At 46.0% G+C, this 25,344-nt stretch overlaps 1 protein-coding gene across 1 annotated transcript; it reads left to right on the top strand.

The window, feature by feature from the left end:
* Window positions 1-14,251: 14,251 nt before the first annotated feature.
* PRDX6 (peroxiredoxin 6) lies at window positions 14,252-24,584 on the top strand. The gene is made up of 5 exons (XM_081297870.1): window positions 14,252-14,410; window positions 17,305-17,461; window positions 21,269-21,415; window positions 22,086-22,232; window positions 23,530-24,584. The coding sequence occupies exons 1-5, from the start codon at window positions 14,316-14,318 to the stop codon at window positions 23,656-23,658; spliced, it is 675 nt and encodes a 224-aa protein (XP_081153996.1). The 5' UTR covers window positions 14,252-14,315; the 3' UTR covers window positions 23,659-24,584.
* The last annotated feature ends 760 nt before the right edge of the window (window positions 24,585-25,344 follow it).

Here is a 25,344-nt window from a genome sequence, read left to right as displayed (position 1 = left end):
GGGAGTCCCTGCGCGCTCTGCAGTTGGAGTCTGGGCTGAGGCAACCTCACAGTCCTGCTGTCAAGCAGCGGAGGCATGCCCAGCCTCTCTTGGGCCTTGTTTTCGATGGTCATTTCCCCCTTTGGTCCAGTTTCTGGCTCCAATTTAGGACTCAAAATACAAATCACAAACACAACTCCCAGCTTGGAAAGGAACATGGAGAAGTCAATGTTGTTTGCTCTCACAGAATATGTCCAGCTCACCGCAATGCCCTGCCTGGCTTCTTAGTTTTTATCCACTGCTATCAGTAAATATTTATTAAGTAACCACAGCAGATCGTGTTGGGCAAGTGAAACAGATCCTGTGCTATGCAGCCAGGAGAAAACACAAAGCCAAAGTGGTGCTCTCTAGTCCTCTCTAGATCCACAACAAACGCATGCTTTTATCTTTTTACAGATTGTCCTTTCTGGAGCCATTCCAAACTACTCTTGGGGGTGACACATCTGGGTGGAACTGAGTTTTTTCCAACCCCATATGGACAATGTAGCTGGGCAGAGAGTCCTCTAAAAATAAAATTGTCTCCTGAGGAAGCAGAGATTGTCCTTAGCTGAGAGAGGGAACAGGTAGACGGTGAAAGAGCAGAGGGCCAGAGCGTGGGGCCAATGCTCTGCTCGGGCATTACGCAGAAGTGCAGCTTGGCTGTAAAATTACTGCAAACCCAGAGCTTCCTGATTTGAGTTAGCTGAGTCTTAATAAACAAAACGATTTTTATTACATACCTGAACAGTGTAAAAGAGAGAAAAGAATGGAAAAGAAGATATGTTTGGGGAAAAGGGAAAGACGTAGGATGAGAAAACAGAGCTGAGGGGAAAGATTGCTTCATGCTACGCTCTGCCTGCCTCACACCTGTGCCCCGTGCAGAAAGGCAACGCTTGCTGAACGAGGGAACCAGGGAGTTAGCAGGAAGAGATAAGGCACATAATAATTATAACGTTGTAAATAGTCTTAAATATCAAATAAGTCCAACTGTTTAAATATTGAGGGAGTCTACATGTATAACACTCCTCCTCGGCTCCCTGAAGAGGAGGCACCTTCAGTTGTTAATCCCATTAGAGATGCTGGCTGTGAACCCGACACCTGTCCTACCCAGCTCCCTCTCTGACCGGCACTGATTCCAGAGACAGGACCATGCAAGGGGGCAAAATTAGCAGACACCCACAGGCCTGCACCCAAGGTTTCCCTTTCAGAACTCATGGCTTGGCTCTCAACTAACACGAGATGGAAATGAGGTCGGGGTGCTTAATGACAAGAACTGACTATGCACTTCAGTGGGCACACGAAAGTAAAAACCAACAGTAAAAGATTACATTCTGAGCCTCCAATGCATCCATCAATATTTCACAAAGGGTTTTGATTGTTGATTGCAAAATTCACCTAAGTGCCCAGGAGACTCTTAGGAAGGAGTGACCGATGGCACGGGTAAACACTCTGCTTACATAACCCTAACTGTTTATAGCCCTCTGTAGGGAAAGGACTTAGTCTAGAGACACTTGGGCTCTGTAGCTAAGGATTAGACAAACTCACACTCCTTAGAACAGAGATCCCCTCTTTCAACAGCTACATTCCAGTCATTTGCTAGAGATGACTCAGTGCTCAAAACCTTGAGGGGAAGAGATCTGAGAGAGGCTCCGTCTGCCAGATGCACCATTTCTCCAACCCACGATTACCACCCCACTGAAGTACCACCCGTACAGTTAGGAAGCTAGAACCATGTTCATCGCAGCTGGCGGGGCACGGAGGCAGTCCTGACAAGTGCAGAATTGCCCACAGCCACCAGGCCTGTGTTTCCTTTGAGAGACTTCCATTTACAAGTTAATTTAATATTACTTCGCAATTTTAGTTTTGAAAACGTGGTGTCAAAAGAGACTGCTTAAGAATACGGAGCATGGTGTCCAGCAAGGCTGTCTCGGCCAATACTCCCCCTGCAGAGCACACAGTGACTCCCTGAGGAGGTGAATCTGGGGACGTGAGCTGGGCACCTAGTTAACTCAGGAACCTGCAGCCACTGGAACACAGTGGAGATGACCCTAATAATGGGCTCATGAAAACAAGAGATGGGTAAGTTTTGAGGAGAATGGGCATCCTCTCTTTTGTGAGGCATCTGCTCCAGTGAGGTAGTTACTAGGTTCTGGAGGGGAAAGGAAAAGACTTCTAAACAAAGAAGAGCCAGCTCCCTGCACTGACCAGGCTGACTCAGCATGACCCGGGGTTCAGGGTTCTCAGCCTCATTTGAGTCCAACCACACGTCCCCTGTTTTAGTCAGCTTTTTTACTGCTGGAACTAAAATACCCAACAGAACAATCGTAAAAGAGAAAAAGTTTATTTGAGCGCTCACAGTTTCAGAGGTCACAGTCTACAGAAGTCCGGCTCCACTCCTCTGGGCTCCAGGTGAGGCTGAACATCTCGATGGAGGAGTGTGGCAGAGAAAAGCAGCTCATGAGGTGATCAGAAAACAGAGAGAGGTCTCCACTTGCCAGATACAAAATATATACCCCATAGCCCCACTACCAATGAACCACTTCCTCCAGCCACACCCCACCTGCCTCCAGTTACCACTCAGTGAATCCCACCAGGGAGTAATCTGATTGGGTCAAGGCTATAACCCAATCATTTCTCCTCCAAACCTTCTTGCCTTGTCTCACACGTGAGCTTTTAGGGAACATCTCACATCCAAACCATAACATTCCCACCTTGAGTTTTAGGGTTTCCTGCCTTCCTGAATCAATGGCCCTAATATTTCACATGAAAAATGTGAATGGCAAGGCTGTGAATTCAATGGATGTTGTTACTCTGTCACTGCTACAATCAAACTTGGCCTTTGAACTTAACAGTATCAACTCTGGGGGGGATCCAACATGGCCGCCGGCGAGGAAGCAGCGATTCCAATGTCTCCACATTAACGGGATCAGAAAGACCCATTGGAACAGTGGCAGTCTACTACTGAGGAACTTCTAGCAAAATTCTGTTAAGAGGGGACCTGCCGGGAATTGGTAGGTTTATTAGAAGTGTCAGTTTGTCCCAGACAAGGGATCTTGGCCGGCCACTCGGGCGCGGAGGTCCAGTCCCGCAGCCACCAGCCGCTTCTGCAAGCGGCCGGCGGCCCAGAGCGGCGCGGCCCACCTGAACCCGCAGACGGCACCCGCCGTCCCGGGGAGGCCCTGCTCTTGCTCTGCGAACGGCCACCACGCCTGCCAGGCTCGTAGCCACGCGGCCGCAGCTGCCCGGCTCTACAGGCGGCCCCCGGGCGGGTGCAGAGGTACAACCCTGCGGCCACCAGCCGCTTCAGAAAGCGGCCGGCGGCCCCGAGCGGCGCGGCCCGCCCAAACCTGCAGACGGCACCCACCATCCCACCATCCCGGGAGGCCCCGCTCTCGCTCAGCGAACGGCCACCCCACCCGCCCGGATCTTAGCCACGCGGCCGCAGCTGCCCGGCTCTACAGGCAGCCCCCAGCGGCCCGGCCCAGCGAGAAGTGTCTCCGCCTGGCCCAGCAGACAGCCCGTGCCCTCCCGGCTCTACTAACAGCCCCGCCCACCCGGCGAACGGATCCCGCCCCTGGGACAGCGTGAAGGGAATCTAACCAACCCTTTACGAAATAGCGAACTGGGAACTAAAACCAGAGATTGTGTCAGACCAGAGACAAGCCAGTTCCACCCCTCCCTTCGGACACTCCGGCAAGGAGCCAGGGGCCCACCATAGCAGAGAGGGGAAGTCACCAAAGTTCGGCCAAAGAGATTCCTTCCCAGCGGAATCTACTTTAGCAGGTGTGTGACTCCCACCCACACCAGATACAAACAACCGGGAAACTTCAAAATCTCTCCGTGGGCGTGACCGTAAGAGCCAAAGGACTCTCGACCCCCAACTCCCCCTACTGCCAGTGACGAGGGCGTGACTGTAGGGGCAGAGGGAAGCAGAGAAGACTCCCCACCCCCAAATCCCCCAACCGCGAACTGAGAGGGTGTTACGGTAGGAGCGGAGGGAAACAGAGGACACTCCAGACCCCCAACTCCTCCTACCGCCAGCAGTGTGGTTGTGACTGTAGGGGCTGAGGGAAGTAGAGGGGATCCTCGACCCCCAACTCCTATTACCACCAGCAGCGACACCAATGGTCTTAGCTGCCAGATTCCGAAGGTGTGCCCACCAAAGGGGTCCGGAAAAATTAAACAATTGACTTCCAGACCACAGCTCCACAGCACTGGGGCTTAGATGAATGACAGCGAGAGTGCTCAGTAGTTAGGGAAATAGAGCACTCGGTGGGGCTGAAAGTGTAACCAAATCCTTGGGGAACTGCCTCCGGTGAGCAGGACCTGGCTGCCTGGCAGGAGGAAGGGGAGGAGGGGCCGTAGAAGTGAAACGGCTCTGGACCAACAGGATTGAGAGACTCCCAGGAACCGCCTTACAGGGATTGCTGTTGACACATTGAGGGCAAAACTCAGCCCGGAGGGCACAGCTTTGCCTACGGGAAGAGAAGAAAATGGATCTCTAAGACCTAATTTTGTTTCCTATTTCATTTTAATTTTTTCTCTCCCTTTTCCCTCTCTCTCTCCCCTTCCAAGTTTTACTGCTCTTTCCATTCTCCTCTATGCTATCTATCTCCCTCTCCTTCTTTCTTTTCAAGAGCACCTACCTTCCCCTTCCCCCCAACTTTCATCCCAAGCATTACGTCATCCATTTCGCGTAACTGTCTAAATACAAATAGGTGTGCACCCTCCCCCCGCGCCTGCAAGGTAGCCAGACCTGCAACCCACCAGCAGGTCAGGCCCAGCAACCTGGGAGTGGCAGAGCCACCCCACGTGCCTGCAAGGTAGGCGCACCTGCTACCAAACAGCAGAACAGGCCCAGCGGCCTGCCGACGTGGTAGGCACAGTGCCCCAATTGGAGGAGGAGCAGAGCCCCTGCCCGCGCCTGCGCGGGAGACTTTGCAACTATACAAGAGTAATATAAATATATAGGGGGAAAATTCAATAACACAACAGTCTCAGTAAGCAGAAAGAAACGCGAACAGTATGAAGAGACAAGGAAAGAAAGTACCACAAGCAATGCAGGTCAACTCAACGTTAGAAGAGGTAATATCTGCAGCAGATGGAATGTCAGATAAAGAATTCAGGAGATACATGCTTCAGATGATCTGGAGTCTCAAGGAAGACATGAGACAGCAAAATCAGACAATGAAAGATCTCTTCAACAATGAATTACATAAACAAATCCAGGAAGCAAAAGATCAACTATACAGGGAGATAGAGGTTATAAAAAACAAACAGAAATCCTAGAAATGCAGGAAGCAATAAACCAACTTAAAAACTCAATTGAGAATACTACCAGCAGAGTAGAACACTTAGAAGATAGAACATCAGACAATGAAGACAAAGTATTTCAACTTGAAAAGAACATAGACAGCTCAGCAAGACTGTTAAGAAACCAGGAGCAGAACATCCAAGAAATATGGGATAACATTAAAAGACCAAACTTAAGAGTCATTGGGATACAGGAAGGCACAGAGCTCCAAACCAAAGGAATAAACAATCTATTCAATGAAATAATTCGAGAAAACTTCCCAGACTTGAAGAACGAGACAGAATCCCAAATCCTAGAAGCCTACAGGACACCGAATGTGCATAATCATAAGAGATCCACACCTAGACACATTATAATGAAGATGCCCAACATACAGAATAAGGAGAGAATTTTAAAAGCTACAAGAGAAAGGAAGCAGATTACATTTAGGGGTAAACCAATCAGGATAACAGCTGATCTCTCAACACAGACTTTGAAAGCTAGAAGATCCTGGAATAACATATTTCAAACACTGAAAGAAAATGGGTTCCAACCAAGAATCGTGTATCCGGCGAAATTAAGCTTCAAGATGGAAGATGAAATTAAAACCTTCCACAATAAACAAAAGTTAAAAGAATTTGCAGCTAGAAAACCATCTCTCCAAAAATCCTCAGCAAAACATTACAGGAAGAGGAAATGGAAAATAACAATGAAAACAAACAGTGGGAGGTAGGACAGTAAAGGGGGGAAAATAATCAAAGAGGAAAACAAACCATACTCAGTAACATAAATAAACAAATATGGCTGGAAGGATAACCCATATCTCAATAATAACCCTAAATGTTAATGGCTTAAACTCACCAATTAAGAGACTCAGGCTAGTAGAATGGATCACAAAACATGACCCAACAATATGCTGCCTACAGGAGATGCATTTGATAGGAAAAGACATACATAGACTGAAGGTGAAAGGTTGGGAAAAATCATATCACTCATATGGACTGCGGAAACAAGCAGGAGTGTCCATACTCATATCAAATAAAATAGATTTCAAGCCAAAGTTAATCAAAAGGGATAAAGAGGGACACTACATACTGCTCAAGGGAACCATACACCAACAAGACATAACAATCATAAATATATATGCCCCAAACAACGGTGCAGCTATGTTCATCAAGCAAACTCTTCTCAAGTTCAAGAGTCTAATAGACCACCATACAATAATCATGGGAGACTTCAACACACCTCTCTCACCACTGGACAGATCTTCCAAACAAAAGTTGAATAAGGAAACTATAGAACTCAATAACACAATTAACAACCTAGACTTAATTGACATATATAGAATATACCACCCAACATCAAGTAGTTACACTTTTTTCTCAGCAGCACATGGATCCTTCTCAAAAATAGATCATATATTATGTCACAGGGCAACTCTTAGACAATATAAAGGAGTAGAGATAATACCATGCATCTTATCTGACCATAATGGAATGAAACTGAAAATCAACGATAAAAGAAGGAAGGAAAAATCATGCATCACTTGGAGAATGAACAATAGGTTACTGAATGATCAATGGGTTATAGAAGACATTAAGGAGGAAATTAAAAAATTCTTAGAGATAAATGAAAACACAGACACAACATATCGGAATCTATGGGACACATTGAAAGCAGTTCTAAGAGGAAAATTCATTGCATGGAGTTCATTCCTTAAAAAAAGAAAAAACCAACAAATAAATGATCTCATACTTCATCTCAAAATCCTAGAAAAAGAAGAGCAAAATAACAGCAAAAGAAGTAGAAGGCAAGAAATAATTAAAATCAGAGCTGAAATTAATGAAATCGAAACAAAAGAAACAATTGAAAAAATTGATAAAACTAAAAGTTGGTTCTTTGAAAAAATAAATAAGATCGACAGACCCTTAGCCATGCTAACGAAGAGAAGAAGAGAGAGAACTCAAATTACTAGCATACAGGATGAAAAAGGCAATATCACAACAGACACTTCAGAAATACAGAAGATCATCAGAAATTATTTTGAATCCATATACTCCAATAAAATAGAAGATAGTGAAGGCATCGATAAATTTCTTAAGTCATATGATCTGCCCAGATTGAGACAGGAGGATATAGACAACCTAAACAGACCAATATCAATTGAGGAAATAGAAGAAACCATCAAAAGAGTATCAACTAAGAAAAGCCCAGGACCAGATGGGTATACAGCAGAGTTTTACAAAACCTTTAAAGAGGAACTAATACCAATACTTTTCAAGCTATTTCAGGAAATAGAAAAAGAGGGAGAACTTCCAAATTCATTCTACGAGGCCAACATCACCCTGATTCCTAAACCAGACAAAGACACTTCAAAGAAAGAAAACTACAGACCAATATCTCTAATGAACCTAGACGCAAAAATCCTCAATAAAATTCTGGCGAATCGGATACAAAATCATATCAAAAAAATTGTACACCATGATCAAGTAGGATTCATCCCTGGGATGCAAGGCTGGTTCAATATACGGAAATCAATAAATGTTATTCACCACATCAATAGACTTAAAAATAAGAACCATATGATCATCTCGATAGATGCGGAAAAAGCATTCGACAAAGTACAGCATCCCTTTTTGTTCAAAACTCTCAAAAAAATAGGGATAACAGGAACATACCTCAACATTGTAAAAGCAATCTACGCTAAGCCCCAGGCTAGCATCATTCTGAATGGAGAAAAATTGAAGGCATTCCCTCTAAAATCTGGAACAAGACAGGGATGCCCTCTCTCACCACTTCTGTTCAACATAGTTCTCGAAACACTGGCCAGAGCAATTAGACAGACGAAAGAAATTAAAGGCATAAAAATTGGAAAAGAAGAACTTAAATTATCACTATTTGCAGATGACATGAGTCTATACCTAGAAGACCCAAAAGGGTCTACAAAGAAACTATTAGAGCTAATAAATGAATTCAGCAAAGTGGCAGGATATAAAATCAACACGCATAAATCAAAGGCATTCCTGTATATCAGCGACAAACCCTCTGAAATGGAAATGAGGAAAAACACTCCATTCACAATATCCTCAAAAATAATAAAATACTTGGGAATCAACCTAACAAAAGAGGTAAAAGACTTATACAACGAAAACTACAAAACCCTAAAGAGAGAAATTGAAGAAGATCTTAGAAGATGGAAAAATATACCCTGTTCATGGATAGGCAGAACTAACATCATCAAAATGGCGATATTACCAAAAGTTCTCTATAGGTTTAATGCAATGCCAATCAAAATCCCAATGGCATTTCTTGTAGAAATAGAGAAAGCAATCATGAAATTCATATGGAAAAATAAAAGACCCAGAATAGCAAAAACAATGCTAAGCAGGAAGTGTGAATCGGGTGGTATAGCGATACCAGACTTCAAACTATGCTACAGAGCAATAGTAACAAAAACAGCATGGTATTGGTACCAAAACAAGCGGATGGACCAATGGTACAGAATAGAGGACACAGAAACCAACCCACAAAACTACAACTTTCTTATATTTGATAAAGGGGCTAAAAGCATGCAATGGAGGAAGGATAGCATCTTCAACAAATGGTGCTGGGAAAACTGGAAATCCATATGCAACAAAATGAAACTGAATCCCTTTCTCTCGCCATGCACAAAAGTTAACTCAAAATGGATCAAGGAGCTTGATATCAAACCAGAGACAAGGCATCTGATAGAAGAAAAAGTTGGCTACGACCTACATACTGTGGGGTCAGGCTCCAAATTCCTCAATAGGACACCCATAGCACAAGAATTAATATCTAGAATCAACAAATGGGACTTGCTCAAACTAAAAAGTTTTTTCTCAGCAAAAGAAACAATAAGAGATGTAAATAGGGAGCCTACATCATGGGAACAAATCTTTACTCCTCACACTTCAGATAGAGTCCTAATATCCAGAGTATATAAAGAACTCAAAAAATTAGACAATAAGATAACAAATAACCCAATCAACAAATGGGCCAAGGACCTAAACAGACACTTCTCAGAGGAGGACATACAATCAATCAACAAGTACAGGAAAAAATGCTCACCATCGCTAGCAGTCAGAGAAATGCAAATCAAAACCACCCTAAGATATCATCTCACTCCAGTAAGATTGGCAGCCATTATGAAGTCAAACAACAACAAGTGCTGGCGAGGATGTGGGGAAAAGGGTACACTTGTACATTGTTGGTGGGACTGCAAATTGGTGCAACCAATTTGGAAAGCAGTATGGAGATTTCTTGGAAAGCTGGGAATGGAACCACCATTTGATCCAGCTATTCCCCTTCTGGGTCTATTCCCTAAAGACCTAAAAACAGCATGCTACAGGGACACTGCTACATCGATGTTCATAGCAGTACAATTCACAATAGCAAGACTGTGGAAGCAAGATAGATGCCCTTCAATAGACGAATGGATAAAAAAAATGTGGCATTTATACACAATGGAGTATTACTCTGCATTAAAAAATGACAAAATTATAGAATTTGGAGGGAAATGGATGGCATTAGAGCAGATTATGCTAAGTGAAGCTAGCCAATCCCTAAAAATGTCTTCTTTGATATAAGGAGAGTAACTAAGAACAGAGTAGGAAAGAAGAGCATGAGAAGATGACTAACATTAAACAGGGATGAGAGGTGGGAGGGACAGGGAGAGAAAAGGGAAATTGCTTGGAAATGGAAGGAGACCCTTAGGGTTATACAAAATTACATACAAGAGGAAGTGAGGGGAAAGGGAAAAATAATACAAGGGGGAGAAATGAATTACAGTAGAGGGGGTAGAGAGAGAAGAGGGGAGGGGAGGGGAGGGGGGATAGTAGAGGATAGGAAAGGCAGCAGAATACAACAGACATGAGTATGTCAATATGTAAATCAGTGGAAGTGTAACTGATGTGACTCTGCAATCTGTATACGGGGTAAAAATGGGAGTTCATAACCCACTTGAATCAAAGTGTGAAATATGATATATCAAGAACTATGTAATGTTTTGAACAACCAATAAAAAAAACAGTATCAACTCTGTGGCTACAAGAAGTAAAAGGTCATTTTAGGGCTGCCACGGTAGTTCAAGATTTGGACCAACAGTTTAAGGATTGGAGTCTTCAGCCTCATCTGTAAGCACTGCACCCCGCTCGGCAATACCCACCCTGCACCACCAGTCCTGCCCTGACATCAAGTGCAGCAGCCCCCTGGGCCCCCAACAGCACAGCTACAGCTGGCATTTCATCACAATCAACCAAGGGTGATCATTTGATTGTGGGGCCAGCGAATGTCAGGGATGATGGCACTGGGTTGCCCATTAGCAAAGGCTCAGAGCAAAACAACCCCCAAAACAATATTTGAGAGTCTCTTCCTAGCACTACTCCTGGTCCCAACTTCGGTGTCAGTCAGAGTCCAGTCAAGAGACAGAAACCACACACTAACTGAAACAATGAAACTGGGACTGTAATGAACTGTTACCTTGGTTTAAAAAAAAAAAAGTGGTTAACTACTAAAAAAATTAAATTGTATGGTGTAAAAAAAAAAAGTGGCAATCAGACTACGGCTATCACTCCTAGGACTGAGGGGAAGATTAACAAGGAAGACATTGAGAAATGCAGAGAAGACCCACAACAAGCCACGATTCCGGCCTCTGACAAGATGGTCAGCTGCTGCAGAAATATGCCACCCACCACTGCAGTGAAGGGAGATCGCTGGAAGACACCTGCTCACCAGGCCACTGCCAGGACCAGCTGTGTGCTGACCCACTCTGTCATGAACACAACAGGAAAAAGATAAGTTCTTTCTTCCCTCTCCAGCCTGGAGAATCCCTTCCATACCTTCCACTCCAGCTTGACAGCAGGCAGAAAACACAGCTTGCAGGGCACAGCTCAGTATCCACAGAACAAAAAGAAAGGCAAATTTGGAGCTAAAAGGAAACAAACTAACAGCCCTGAGTGCAGAGGCCAGGAGTAGAGATGGAAACCGGAACAGCTACAAAACATGCTTTGAAGGCAGAATCACTGGAACTTGGTGTTAAGACTCATGTGGGGCTTAGGAGAAATCAGGATGATGCTTCTTCTAAAGAGAAAGGGAAAATTGCTATGGATCAAATGAACTTGGGGTGGTTAAGGGTCACATTTTGGACCTATTTCAAATGTTTGGGGCACATTCAGGTCAAGGTGTCAAATGGGCACTGGCCGGCCATGCAGATGGTGAGCTTGTCTGAAGGTGAAAATAGGTATCCTCAGCATAGAGATGTACTTTAGAGTCACAGGATGAGATGACATCACCTGTACACAGGGAGAGAGTCACAGGATGAGATGACATCACCTGTACACGGGAAGAGGGCCATGAGCCATCTGCAGCTCTGCTCCTGGGGTTCCTGCCAATCCCCACTCTGTTACCTGGCTGTTAGGACTCTGCTTACTGTCTTATCTGGCCATCATTCAGCTTGTGACCCTGTGCCCCTGCTGCCTTATTTATATTCCCCGAAAAGAAGCGAATCTAACAAGAAAAATTTATAAAACTGTTTTTTAAAACTTAATCCCACCATTCTAACATGAATTTTTTGAGTTTTATGGGTCCCCTACCACATGCATAAAAATTTTTACCTAATTATAACAGGGATTTTTAGTCTCTATTTTGGGGAGTCAAGAAAATTTGCAGTTGTGGCTGCAGGAAGGTAACCTTCTATGTTTAACAGGTTACAAATATTTATCAATAAAAAACAGCCAAACCTTTGAGGGCCACAATCTAGTAGGAAAGAGAGATATCACATCATAGTGCTATTCTTCAAAAGGTCATGGCCAATTCCTTCACCTTTTCTTCAATCTGTTCAAAGCAGTAAGGACAGAAGAGAATGTGAATTATCCAAGCGTCACAGCCTCGGAAGATCCCTGCATCCTCTTCCTTCTTGTCCCTTGGGAGATAGTTCTAAGGATTTCAATGTTCTCTCCAACTCTTGAAGATGCTTGAAAACATTTGTATTTCTCTGGTATCAGAGCTTTCATCTCCCTTCGCCCAGCTCTCCCTTTCCCACATTCTGGTCTCCTGGAATGTCTCTACAACTCTCTTCCTTTCCTTCTTTTCCATGCACTTTTCACTGACCCTTTACAGAGCGCCTACCGTGGATTACAGGCCAGAGGTTAAACTGAATTACCCACAAGGACCAAGCAGAACAGTGCTGTTCCAACTTTGTTTACATATCAAACATACAAGAACACTCTACTTTTACCAAGGAACGTGCTGATCTAGTTTTTCTTGAAACAGACGGCTCTTGAGTTATTTTGCAGAATTTTGACACACATAGGGAGGCCAGAACTATTTCATTTTCCTTCTAATTCTACTGTAACGTCAGTAAGTAGTAGAGGACCTTCATCATGATAGGGAACACAAAACTCTAAGAAGGCCACTCTCCAGCGCAGTTTGCCAAGTGGAGCATGGGCCTGGTGTTGCTAGATCTTCTGACTTTTCAGGAGCCAGAAATCCAGGCATTTTTGTGAAAAATCATGTTGTTAAAATGTTAAAAGCTAATTTAAAGGAATTTTAAATGCTGCAAAGGCTAAAGCAACCAAGTTCACAGAATACAGAAGCATTGCCAGTATGCAGCTTCCGGTGCTATAAATTCTAACAAGTGTTTATTGTGTTTGCTTACTTTACAACACACAGTTATATAATTATGCCTTTGATAAAGATCAATTATCTGTATCTGAATTCATTTGTCCATATCTATGGTGTGTTCTGTTTTCTGGCCCATCTCCACAACATGCCATTAACAGTGCCTTAAGGTCAAACTACCCTTCTCTCCCAGTTCTTCATTCTCCCGTACAAAAGGAGTGGAAATGTGGTGCTTTTAAAACCAAAGCTTAGAGACAAATTAGAGAGAGTGCATTAGCTATAAGGGGCCTAGCACATAGTAGGGCAAGTACAAGTTGTTGCATGAATCATTATTATCATCCAAATAACAGCCACCAGTGCTTCATTATGGTGCATACCTATATTTATCTGGAGGTTTTCCCAGACCAGATCACAAAATGCAAAGCAACCCTCGATTCACCCTCTAACACATAACCTTATTTTATTTCTCTGCATAGGACTTAAGTCTTTATAATATAGTCTCCTTTACTTACATGCATATTTTCTGACACCTATCATCCCCCCCCCCAAAAGAATGAAAGCTGTAAGAGAACAAGCTTATCTATGTCGTGCTTGGCATGTACAAAGGAAATAATGGATCTAAACCTCCCACCTCCCCAGGTGAGAGGTGATTTGTACACAGATCTCAATTAAGTATGTTTTAAATTTTATATTTAGATTTCAAGATAATTGTATTTAATTTTTATAAGTTCATAAAGAACCGCTGGGGGGGGGGGGCAAAATAAAAGTTTGGTTCTATTACCTTAGCACTGACATTGTCCCGGCATTTTTGCTGCAATAAAAAAGCCACTTCCTATGACCCAGGGTCCCCCAAACGCCTGGGTCTGGCCACATCCTGATAGAGACACGGCTCATCAAGGCTAGGCTGGCCACAGTCACAGGAAAAGAAGGGTGCAAGTGGAAGGTCGCTCGACCCCACGGTGGGGAGACGCCGCCAGAAGGTGTACACCGGGGTCCGGGACCCTCCCCGCCTCGGCGCGCAGCTGCAGGAGCCGGCCCAGGAGTCCCCGCCCCGGGGCTCCCCTCCACCGCGCCCCGCTTCCTTTCACCCTAGTCCCGGGCGCCCCTGCAGGGTCAAACCCGCGCAGCCCCAGCCCTGCGCGTTCCCGGTTCCCGAGCCCCGCCCGCGCCTGGAGAGGCGGCCTAGGCGCCCGCGGGCTGCGGCCAGGTGGGAGGCCCCCCTCCCGGGGACTTCGCGGTCCCGGAGCCCCGCCCCGGCCCCGCCCCCGGCCCCGCCCACTCCCCGCGAGCCAGCACCTCTCGGTCCCCGCCAGTGGCTCATTCTGCTGCGGCTGCGCCTGCTCGTCCTCTCGTCACCGGTGCCGCCATGCCCGGAGGGCTCCTTCTCGGGGACGAAGCTCCCAACTTCGAGGCCAATACCACGATCGGACGCATCCGGTTCCACGACTTCCTGGGAGACTCGTAAGTGACCACCGCAGCCCTGCCCCGGCCTCCGTGCGGCCGGGCCTCCGAGGCGCTTCCCGGTTTCCCCTCCGTCCTGCGCCCGCGCGGCCCCCTGCGCGCGGCCCCCTGCGCGCCGCCCGCCGCACCGGTCCCCGCACGTGCCTGCCGCGGCGTGTCCCCTGCGCCGCACCTGCCAGCGCTGCTGCCGCCGCGGCCCGCGGTCCTGCGCGGTCGCCGGGCCCCGGCTCGCCAGGGGAGGGGGAGACCCGGGCCTCGGCGGGTGCTGGCCCTGGAGGTGTAGTGGATTGGGCGAGCAACGTGGCCCGAGGAGGGAGCGCGGGGAAGGGACCCGGCGGTCACTTCCCGGGACTAGTGGCGGGTCCCACAGACCTCCGTTCCTCTGCCCTGGAATTTGCTTCCTGGGGGAGGTGGGTACCCAAGGCCCAGGTGGGAGGACACGGCCCGGGTTATCTGAGGGTTCTGCTCGCGCAGTGGGGTTGGCCGATTTCTGGACACCGCGTAAAATTTAAAACCGCTCGCTGGCTGAAAGAGTTTTTGTTCAGGGCCTCCTTCGATGGCCAAGATATGATTTGGTAACAGCTTTCGGAGGAACCAAGACCGTGCAGTGGGTACGTGTGTCCTTCATTCCAGAACTTGCAACACTTGGAGGGAAGTAGCCACAGAGGTGCCAGGACGCGGTAACTCCCCACCCGGAGGAGGCCCTTTTGTTTCCCAGTGGTCCCCTCCCCCTTAGGCCAGCACATGGCCTGGCTGGCCAGATTGACCCATGATCTGGCCTGGCATTCTGTCATCATAATACCTAGGAATAAACTGATGCCACCCTTTTTTACAGCTCCTGATTCAGCAAAGTGTGAGTTGTTTGGTTTCAATCAGAAACATTCCAGACTAGTCTAGTTCTATTTAGTTTTGGAGTTTTGTTGACCCTTTTATACCCCTGCTCCCAGGCTGGAAAATTCCTCCTGGATTTGTGTCCCTTTTGTATCCAATGTCCATGCATATATATGCAGAGTGACAGAGAAGCTTATGGAAGGAATCAATAATTGGTCAGGCCTGTAGAGAGAACCTGGGAAAGATTCTTACACAACAGGCCCTCCCAACAGCTTTCAACCTCTTAAGTACCTTCTCCGCTTTCTGATTAGAGGAAATATTCAGAAAATAAAGGGCTAGGCTAGAAAAGGGGTGACCTTGCAGCAGAAGAGAACTTTAAAAATAGACTATGGCCAGTTCAAACTGCAAGTATAGGTATTCATCTCTTTCCAGTGTGTTGCTTCCCACACCCCATGAAACAAAATCTCACCAGAACTCTTAATTTTGTATGGATTAGGGATACTTATTAAAGCATATTTATATTTACTGTAGCAACAATTATGACCCTTGTTTAAGCCTTCCATACTTTTCTGATTGTTTGTGATCACTTAATGGCCTCTGGTTTTGATTAAAAGAGTTATCTTTTTAGGGAGCCACAAATAGGAAGACGAGGAAAATATATTGCATCTACAAACAGATACACAAGTCTGCCTAGGGTCAGGCATGGCAGTGCCAACCCTGCCTAGAAAAGAAGTTTTAGGCCTTCATATTATTAAGAATAGCCTTTCCAAAGGCCCTTCTGTATTTGATCTCAAGTCAGACTGCCAATTTCTGATCCAGGTGTTTCCTGGAGAAAAAAAATAAATTAACCCACCCTGAAATTCGGAAACAAAGGGCTTTTCAGTACTGTGTTCTGGGAGTTTACAGAGCCTTGTCACTTCTGTGTGTGCTTGAGGCAGCTTCTTCATAGCACATCTTCACTGAACAAAACATCTTTACCAGGGTCTTTCTGGGACATTCTCTTAAAGGGGGAAACCTTTTGTGTTTTGAAAATGAGGAAGGAAGGAAATGGAATAATGTAACTGAATTACTCTTGAATTAAGAGCAGCAACAGGGCAGTAAAGTATTAGGGGAAGGCAGGCCAAGAAGATGGAGGGTCTTCTAATGAAGTGACTTAAAACCAGTTCCCCACCATGAGTCAGCAGAACTGTCTCTTGACTCACAATGGAAAAAGACTTCCACTTTCTAACTCATTACCCCTTTGACAGTAAGGGAAGAACCGCCCTGTTCAGTTTTTCACAAATTCTGAAGTCTTTTTCTTATTTCTCATCTGATCCTTTCATAAAATCTAAGGCCTGGATGTTACTCAGAGCTAGATTATTGCCTGTTATTAAAAACTAAACATGCCACACACCTCTCACCTCTACAGTAAGTATCTCTCCTTCCCCAACTTGCTTTCATCCTGTTTGGAGGCCTTTTCCTCCCCTGAAGCTTTGGGAGTTGAGTGGCAGGTGGAGGTGGGAAGGAGGTACCCTCGTGTGTTCTGTTCTTGATGCTCAAGAAACTTGCCAAGCTTTGGGGAGGTCAGCTTGGATCAGTAAAGTAGCTTTACAAGAGTTTATATCCACTCTTTGAAGAAACCAAGTGTCAACCTTAATTTTACTTGTAAATGGAGGATAGAAGCCTATTTGTTTTAGATTACATAATCTTGTTTATTAATGCAGTCAGGCATCTGCTTGCATTTGGGGCATTTGGGGAGCTGAATGTCAACATCTATGCTAGGGGGAAAAAAAAGCCACTTGACTTAAGTAGCACAGATTTTACTAGCCGAAAGAGTCAGGGTGGCTCCACAGTTATTAAAGAAGGGAACACCCTGAATATTTGATTGAACTGTCAGTAGAGTCTTTTCTGGAGCTGGGATTGGAAAGTATTTCTCAACCAAAAGGTTTAAAAGCAAATGTCTTCATAACATTCTTTTAAAAAACAAAGAATGGAGGGGCCTGGTTTAACCCAGATGTTGTGTGGCTTCTTGCACTGCACAGTGTTTGACGCTTCACTCAGTGGTGACCTCTTCTTCCTTTCAGATGGGGCATTCTCTTCTCCCACCCCCGGGACTTCACCCCTGTGTGTACCACCGAGCTTGGCAGAGCTGCAAAGCTGGCACCAGAGTTTGCCAAGAAGAATGTTAAGTTGATCGCCCTCTCCATAGACAGCGTGGAGGACCATCTTGCCTGGAGCAAGGTATAGTTCTGTGATGTTTGAAATGTATATCTGGCCCTCTTTTGTCCTCCCAAACAACTCCTAAAATTCTTGGAGTCATCCAGTTGATAAGTGTCTTTTTGTATGCTAACAAGTTGGCAGATGGCTGCCAGGCCCCTTGGTAGCTTCAAACTGGAGCTGATCTTTGGAAAGAGCCAGGCAGGATTAGAGGATTGGGACTTTCTGCCCCACCTCCCAGCCTCTAGGGAGGGGAGAGTCTGTAGGTTGAGACATCACTCATGTCCAGCGATTTAACCAACCCTGCCTGTGTAATGAAGCTTACATAAGAACCCAAAATGACTGGGTTCCAGGAGCTGCAGAATAGCAGCTGGAAGGTGTGCCTGGGGACAGCATGGGCTCCCCCCGGTCCTCACCCTATCCCTCTGTGTCTTTTATAATAGCCTTTTTAGTAAGTCAGTAAGTGTGAAGGTACCCCTGAGTTCTGTGAGCTACCCTAGCAAAATAAACGAAAAGATTGGGTCATAGGCCACAATTTACAGCCCATAAGTCAAAAGCGCAGGTGCAGCAACCTGGAACTTGCAGTTGGCATTGGAGGAAAGGGGCAATCTTATGGGACTGAGTCCTCAGCTTGTGACATATGATGCTGTCTCCAGGTACACATAGTTTGAAAACTGAGTTGAGTTAGAGGTCACCCGGCAGGTGTCAGAAGCAGAATTGATTGGTTGTTAGTGGGGAGAAAGCCCCACATACTTCTTGGTGACCAGAGGTTTTAAAAGTCTCCTGTGTTGATTGTTCAATGAGAGAATAGAGGCTGTGTGTTAAGTAAATTGTATCAAGTAGCTTGGTTTTGAGGTAAAGGTACAAGTGAATCTCAGGTTCAAACTGGTTATTTGAAAATCTGACTTGGACGTCACAGTGACCTCGACATTTCTAAATCCAGTGGTTCTGTGTCAGCCAGTGGTGATTACCAGTAGCATCCAGCCCAGCCCATCATCCTGTGTCCTGAAACGTGTCCCCTCCTGGCTTGTGGGGTGCCACATCACTGTTCTGCCCCTCAGAACGAGTCTGATTCTTCTTCCTCTCCCGGCCCTTAATGTCTACTGAAGTTGCCCCGAGCTTCTTCCTTGGGCCACTTCTAACATCTGTACTCTTTCCCTTGGTGAGTCTCAGGTTTCATCTCTCCTTGCTTCCAGGGGGGTAAAGCCACTTGGCATCTCCGTGGGCTGTCCAGTCATCTCAAGCTGAGCATCTCTCAAAATGGTCCCATTCTTCAACCCAGGGTCTTACTCTTCTTAGCTAATGGCAACTACATTTTTGTAGTTACTCAGGCCAAAAGTCCAGGAGCCATTCTTAATTCCTCTTATTTTTTTCACACCACTTGTCTGATTTATCCACAAATTTGTTGGCTCCAGTTGCAAAATCTATCCAGATTCGTGTTGGGAAGACTTGCTCTGCAGATATATTTAAGCAGCTTGACTTTGGGGGCCTCAACTCAAAGGGCACCCCGTTAAAACCTTCCTTAGACCTCCTTGTCTGTAATTACGACTCCACTCCCTCTCCCTTCTCCTCAGTACTTGTGACCAACTAGAACACACTGTGCTTTGCTCTTTTATTGACTCATTCCTTCCCACTGGAGTGGAGCCCAGCAGGGGTGGACTCCTGTTTTGTCCACCCCTGAAACAGAGCCCCAGACTCGGTGCAGCTCAGGCAGGCAGGCGGTGTTTGTTGTATGAATGAACTGAGGAAATTGTCTGCTTGCAGCAGAAGTGTTTACTTGGGACCTAAAATTTGGTCGTCTAAATAGAACTTGAAGGCATTTTAAGGACTTTGCTAGATGTGCTGCTAAGTAATAGCAGCTCCCTTTGAGGAGAGCTTTCCTGTGTGCGAGGGTCTGTAGGACTAAGTCAAGGACACCCTGATGACTTGTGAGTGCTCACCAGGGCTGTATCCCGTGGCCAGATCACACCAGTCAATCTGGAAAGTTTAGATCAGAAGAAACCTGTTCAGGAAGAAAAAGGGCAATTATCTTCCTTTAGGTGGTTTTTTGTTTGTTTGTTTGTTTGTTTCATTCCGTATGATATTTGGCAGTGAATAACCAGTGTTTCTTAAGGTGTCTCACAGGCAATTTTGGAGACATTTACCCAAGACTGCCTAGCTAGAAAATGGTGCTGGTGGGATTTGCACTTCATGCTGAGGTTCTCTTTGGTACTAAATGGTGAAGAGTGGAACTGGCCAGATCTTGTATAGGATAAAGCCAAAGCATGTGTTCTTCAGTGTCCAGGGGTATGATGTGCATGCTGCCTTTTATGCAAGGGGCAATCATTAAGCAACAGTTGTATAAGGCCTTGTAAAGTATAGGAGCACACCCAGGTTCATTACTTCTGGTGAACTTCACAGTTACAATTGAATCAGAAATTAGGCCAAGACTCTGGCATAGAACTGGTTATGTAAGAAACCTCCAGGTGCCTCCAACACGAAGCCACACTGGTTATTCCTAGTTGTGGTGACTTGATAGGCATCCAGTGATGACAGAGTTCAGGTAATAAAATTAAGAAATACGTCAAAATCTGTTGTCACCCATTTCAGAGTTCATTAGTTTTATCCTGTCTTTGTTGAGAAATGCAAAAAGGTTTTGTACCTGCTGTGCCATGACCTGTTTTACTTTTAAGGCTCTACATGAATTGTAAATAGACTCTTCTTATTTTTGGTACTGGGGGTTGAGCCCAGGGCCTCTGCATGCAAGGAGGCAGTTGCTCTATGGCTGAGGTATACTCCCAGCTTGTTTTATTTTTATTTCAAGACAGGACCTCACTAAGTTGACCAGGCTGATCTCAGCAGGGATTGCAGACGGGTGCACACCGCTCTCTCCCCAATTTCAAGTCCTCGTTCTCTTTACTTCCTAAATCTACCCAGCTCAGTTCTTCACCCTCCTGCACTAGCTCGCGTGTGAAGCTGCCTCCAGGTCCCATTCATACTTCTCTCCGTCCTAGAATGCCTGCCTTTCCCAGTGGAGAACCTGACTCCTCCTCCGAGGGCCCAGTCAGAAGTCTGCCCCTTCCTTGGAGCCTCTGCAGCTCAGCTGTGCTGTGAGGATGTCAGTTGCTGCCACCTTGTGTAGGTCCCTTTGAGGCTGAGCCAGGTGGTACTTACCTGTATCCCACCTCTGTCGCTGGGCTGCTCGGCCCACTTGAGTGCCCTCTCAGCTCCATCAAATAATGCAACTGAATTTCCTCCAGAAGCCTGAGGGATAGCAAAGACGACATGAATGAAGTTTTCCTAGGGAGAGGGAGGTGCGTCCGTCTCTTTCCTCTAGTTCAGACTTAAAATGCTTTACCTTTTGCTTGTCTGTTCTGTGTTTCTTTTTAAGTTTTGTGACATACACGCTCTTCTCAATATCTGTCTTGTAGCCTGATACCTAAGTCACGGGGCTTTTAGGTGGGGACCAGATCCATCGAATTCTCTTTACATGTGACATCATTTCTGGATGTTTGCTGTGAATGATTCCATTGTTTCTGGTGTTCTTTGTAGTGTTCTAGAGTTCCCTTCTATTGGAATCTAAGCCTTTTAAAGCTGAACTGCCTTCTCAAAGCATAAAAGCATGCAGAATTTAAGAGAATTGGGCATAAAAAGGGCTTTGGCCTTATACTCTGCTGTTATTCCTGTCTGAATAATTGGAACAAGAACTGTTTATTCATTCATCATCATATTAAACTTGCTTGGAGAAAATTAAGCTTACTTTCCCTGCCTTGCAAGATCATGGCCCTTAACTGATGAAATTCATTGTGTGTCAGGTTTAGAATTCTCTGCCCCCTTTCCTCTGCCTTCCAGGATATCAACGCTTACAATGGTGAGGAGCCCACAGAAAAGCTACCCTTTCCCATCATTGATGATAAGAATCGGGACCTCGCCATCCAGTTGGGCATGCTGGACCCAGCAGAGAAGGACGAAAAGGGCATGCCTGTGACCGCTCGTGTGGTGAGTTTAGTGACAGCCACACATCCACCTACATGCTCAGGCCCACTGGAGGAAACAGGAACGTCCACAACTACGAAATCGCTGTGTATCAATTATGAGATGCTAATGCAAAGTGGCCAAAATACTCACCTAAATTGTTAAACTGCCCATTTCATAGCTCTTGGAAATCCACGGACTAACAAGTAGTTTGTCCTAAGATGTCATCTAGAATTAAGGAACGTTTTTATAGCCCTCCTGACGGCTCTGTCTTTAAAGTTGGGGGTCATATCCTCCCTTGTAAGACAGCTCAGTGTTTTTAATCCTTATTTGTCTTTCCTCTACCCACTAGGGAGCAAGCCCAATCCCATCTGCACAAATGTACAACCTTTAGTATTATTTTCTGGTATTCACCCCTAATTTTGGCATAGACCTCCCAGGGCCTTTTCTGAATTAAATGTTCGGATTGGTTCTTCCTGGGATAGCCAGGGCCAAATACAATTTCCTTCTCTAAGTTTGGAACAGTAACATGGAGAAGAAAACAGATGGCAGTTTGGTCTACAGAAGCTTTGTTTCTGTTTTTGTTTTGACATGCTTGAGCACTTTTACCGACTGCAGAGCTTTCTGTGTGGCTTGAATAATCAAAAGCACTGAAAGAACTCTTCGTATTTATGCACCTTTCTGTGCTTTGCAGGTGTTTGTTTTTGGTCCTGATAAGAAATTGAAGCTTTCTATCCTCTACCCAGCCACCACTGGCAGGAACTTTGATGAGATTCTCCGAGTAGTTACCTCTCTCCAGCTGACAGCAGAAAAGAGGGTCGCCACTCCGGTTGATTGGAAGGTAAAGCTGTTCAAAGGGCAGACCCCTGACTTGCCTGGAAGGCCTGAGCAGGACTCGGGTCTGCGTGACCCGGGGCTCTGTTTCCAGTTCCATGCACTCTCAAGGGTTTTTCCTCATGGCTGAGTTTAAGATTTGCCACATGGTCTTTCCACTTTCATATGTTGTCATACATAAACTCCCTAGTTGTTTTCTGACTTTTAGATAATTTGGACAAATGAATTGGTTATGGTGATTTCTTTCTTTTTTTAAAAAAGTTGAGCATCCCCAATCCAAAATGCCCCCAAGTCTGGAACTTCTTAAGGACATGGTACATTTTAGATTTCAAATTTTTGAGTTAGGAATCATCAGGCAATAAAGCCCATAAAAATATTCCAAAATCTGAAATACTTCCGTCCCCAAGCATTTCAGATGGGGAGACTCAACAGGATTGGCGGGGGGGTGTTCTTTTATCTAACCATTGCCTGATCACAGAATGTTTCTAACAAAATCTGGATTGGTTATTTTTCTCAAGTCATGGCTGTAAAAGTGTTGGTGTATTCATGTAGTAAGCATTTCATTTCCCTTAAGCTTCCATCTTTTAAACCTATGTAGAAGGCTCTGAAACTTATTCCCAAAACACTGAAGATATCTGCAGCTATTTTGGACATGGATAATATCCCAAAATTATCTTCATGTCACTATAGTTTTTAAAATATGCTGCCCTGGATGCCAGGTTTTATTTTTTCTGACAGGCAAATCATTGTAAATTCTGTATCCATTAGTGAAGCACATTTATCAGGCCCACGCAGTGAGCACTGGGGAGCTAGCGGTGAGCAGAAGAGCATGCAGTCTCTGCCCCGTGGACTTACTGTCCAGCGGGCGGGCACAGCAGTAGACAGGACTGTGGCCCGTGAGCCGTGACCACCAGTGCTGCCAAGGGTGGGGGAGGAGAGCTGGCTTTGTAGTTGGCCACCATGGGGAGGACATGAAGCAGGTGGGTGACGGGTATCCAGAGTGAGGGAAGAGCAGTCTGAGAGCGGTGGGAGGGACAGGAGGGGGCAGGGGACTAGAGCAGGGATCAGGCCAGGTCCATCCCATGGGGTGTGGCAGGCCACTGGTGGCTTTAAGACAGGACTGCCCTCGATGGGAAATGCTTCCCTCACAAAAGGGTCAGAGAGCCATTGCAAACACAGAACTCCTCCGAGGGCAGCAGGGTACTGAGGGCGCCATCGGCCGGCACTGCCCTCCCAGGGTCCTGCCTCTGACCTTCAGCATTACTGTGAGGCTGCTTCTCACCATGTCCAATGGCTCTTGACAGGACGGAGAGAGTGTGATGGTCCTGCCCACCATCCCTGAAGAGGAGGCCAAAGCACTGTTCCCTAAAGGAGTCTTCACCAAAGAGCTGCCGTCAGGCAAGAAGTACCTGCGCTACACTCCCCAGCCCTGAGGCTGTCTCCGCTCGGGCTGCGGCTGCGGCTCCCCGGGGACATCAGTGTGATCACGGTGCGGTCGTGGGTCGCTCTGCTTCTGGCTTCTTCAATGACATGGCACGAACACCCCTCGGGACCCCACTCTGTGCCTTCACCAGCAGTGTTCCGCTCACACGTCCCAGCTCTCGGAAATAGGCTCCGTGTTTGAGACTCAGATCTGGTTGGGTCTCCGCGGGTTTGTGTTCAGTTTTACTGGTGGTTGGTTGTTGAGGAAGCTTGCTTCATGCCTTCGCAGGATGACTAACGTGTGTAGCTGTGTTGATCTAATTTTCTCCTGTCACCCATTTGCGAAGTGTTAGAATGGACGCTCAACCTCCTCTGTAACCGTCTCAGTGTATGGCCCGGAACTTGAAGTAACCCAGACATTCTTTAATATTCAGTGTTTTGATCACAACTTGGGGGCAAAACTTTTCAATTCTGTACTTTTCTAGTAGATAATTGAAGTGGGAAGACAAGGAGAGGCATCTATATTTTGCTGTTAAAAAATTTTTTTTTCAATCAATTTCTTTCAAAAAGGGAGACTGTAGGGGCTGGGGCTGGGGCTCAGTGGTGGAGGCACTGGGTTCACTTCTCAGCACCACATAAAAATAAAGGTCCAGTGACAACTAAAAAATACTTTTAAGAAAGAGGGTGGGGGGCCTGCAGAGAAGATCTTTGTCTGCCAGGGATGTCCCTGTGGGTGTGAGCGAGACAAGTGCCAGGTGCCCTCCGCAGAGTGTTCCCACACGTCGGGCTGCTCTTGGTTGATGATGTGCGTGTGGGAGGGCTCACTGAAGGGAGGCGGGTGAGAATGTTTATCATGGAACTGTCCTTGCAGTGGGTTGCTGTTTTCTAAATTTTGCTTTTTGGGGATCAGAAAATAAAATCCTTTGTTGAAACTGGATGAGAGAATTCTCATTGTGTTGTTGTATTTTAAAAGCGTATTTTGGACTCAAGCCCCGAAGGGCAGAGGCCTCCCATGAGTATGTTCACCAAAGACAGTGGAGGACAGCTGGGGGCTCAGGGGCCTGTGGTTTCCACATACATTGTGGCCCACTCTGTCCCTTCGGGTTTCTCACTCGGGTCCTAGAGTTCTGTGACTGTGATCCCCGGTACAAGGACCATAACCTCAGCCTAAATGGAATGGCTGGGCTTAAAGTCAACCTTGAGGACCATGATAATGGTGCATCCACGTTCCCTCGGACTTTATTAGACTGTGCCAGCTGTCCCATTTGTGGGCCTCAGTCTGGTTGGGCTGTTACAACAAAGACACCTGAGGCTGGGTGGCTTAAACAGTAAAGATCATTGCTCACCATCCAGTAGACTGGGAAGCCCAACATCAGACAGTCTGTCTGGTGCGGGCATGCTTCCTGGCTCGTGGACAGCCGTCTTGTCCAGTCCTTACTTGACCAAGAGAGGATGATCTCTCCTGCAATCCCAGTCATCAAGGGCCTCATCCTCAGGCTCCAACCTGAATTTTGAGGGGACACATTCTACCCAGAGCACCAGGTACCTGGCTTCCTTTGTATGAAACTTCTCATCTTTTTATTAAACAGAATAACATAGACCATGAACCTCAGTGCCATCTGTTTGACAAGTCATTGAGTTTAGTTGTCTTGATTTCTCTGCATGTAAAACTTGAGTGACACTAAGAATGTTTGACA

This window comes from Spermophilus citellus (genome assembly GCF_964194105.1).
Source record: "Spermophilus citellus genome assembly, chromosome: 6".
NCBI lineage: Eukaryota > Metazoa > Chordata > Mammalia > Rodentia > Sciuridae > Spermophilus > Spermophilus citellus.
The sequence above is the reverse complement of the archived record's forward strand: the minus strand, read 5'-3'. Positions and strand labels throughout refer to the sequence as shown.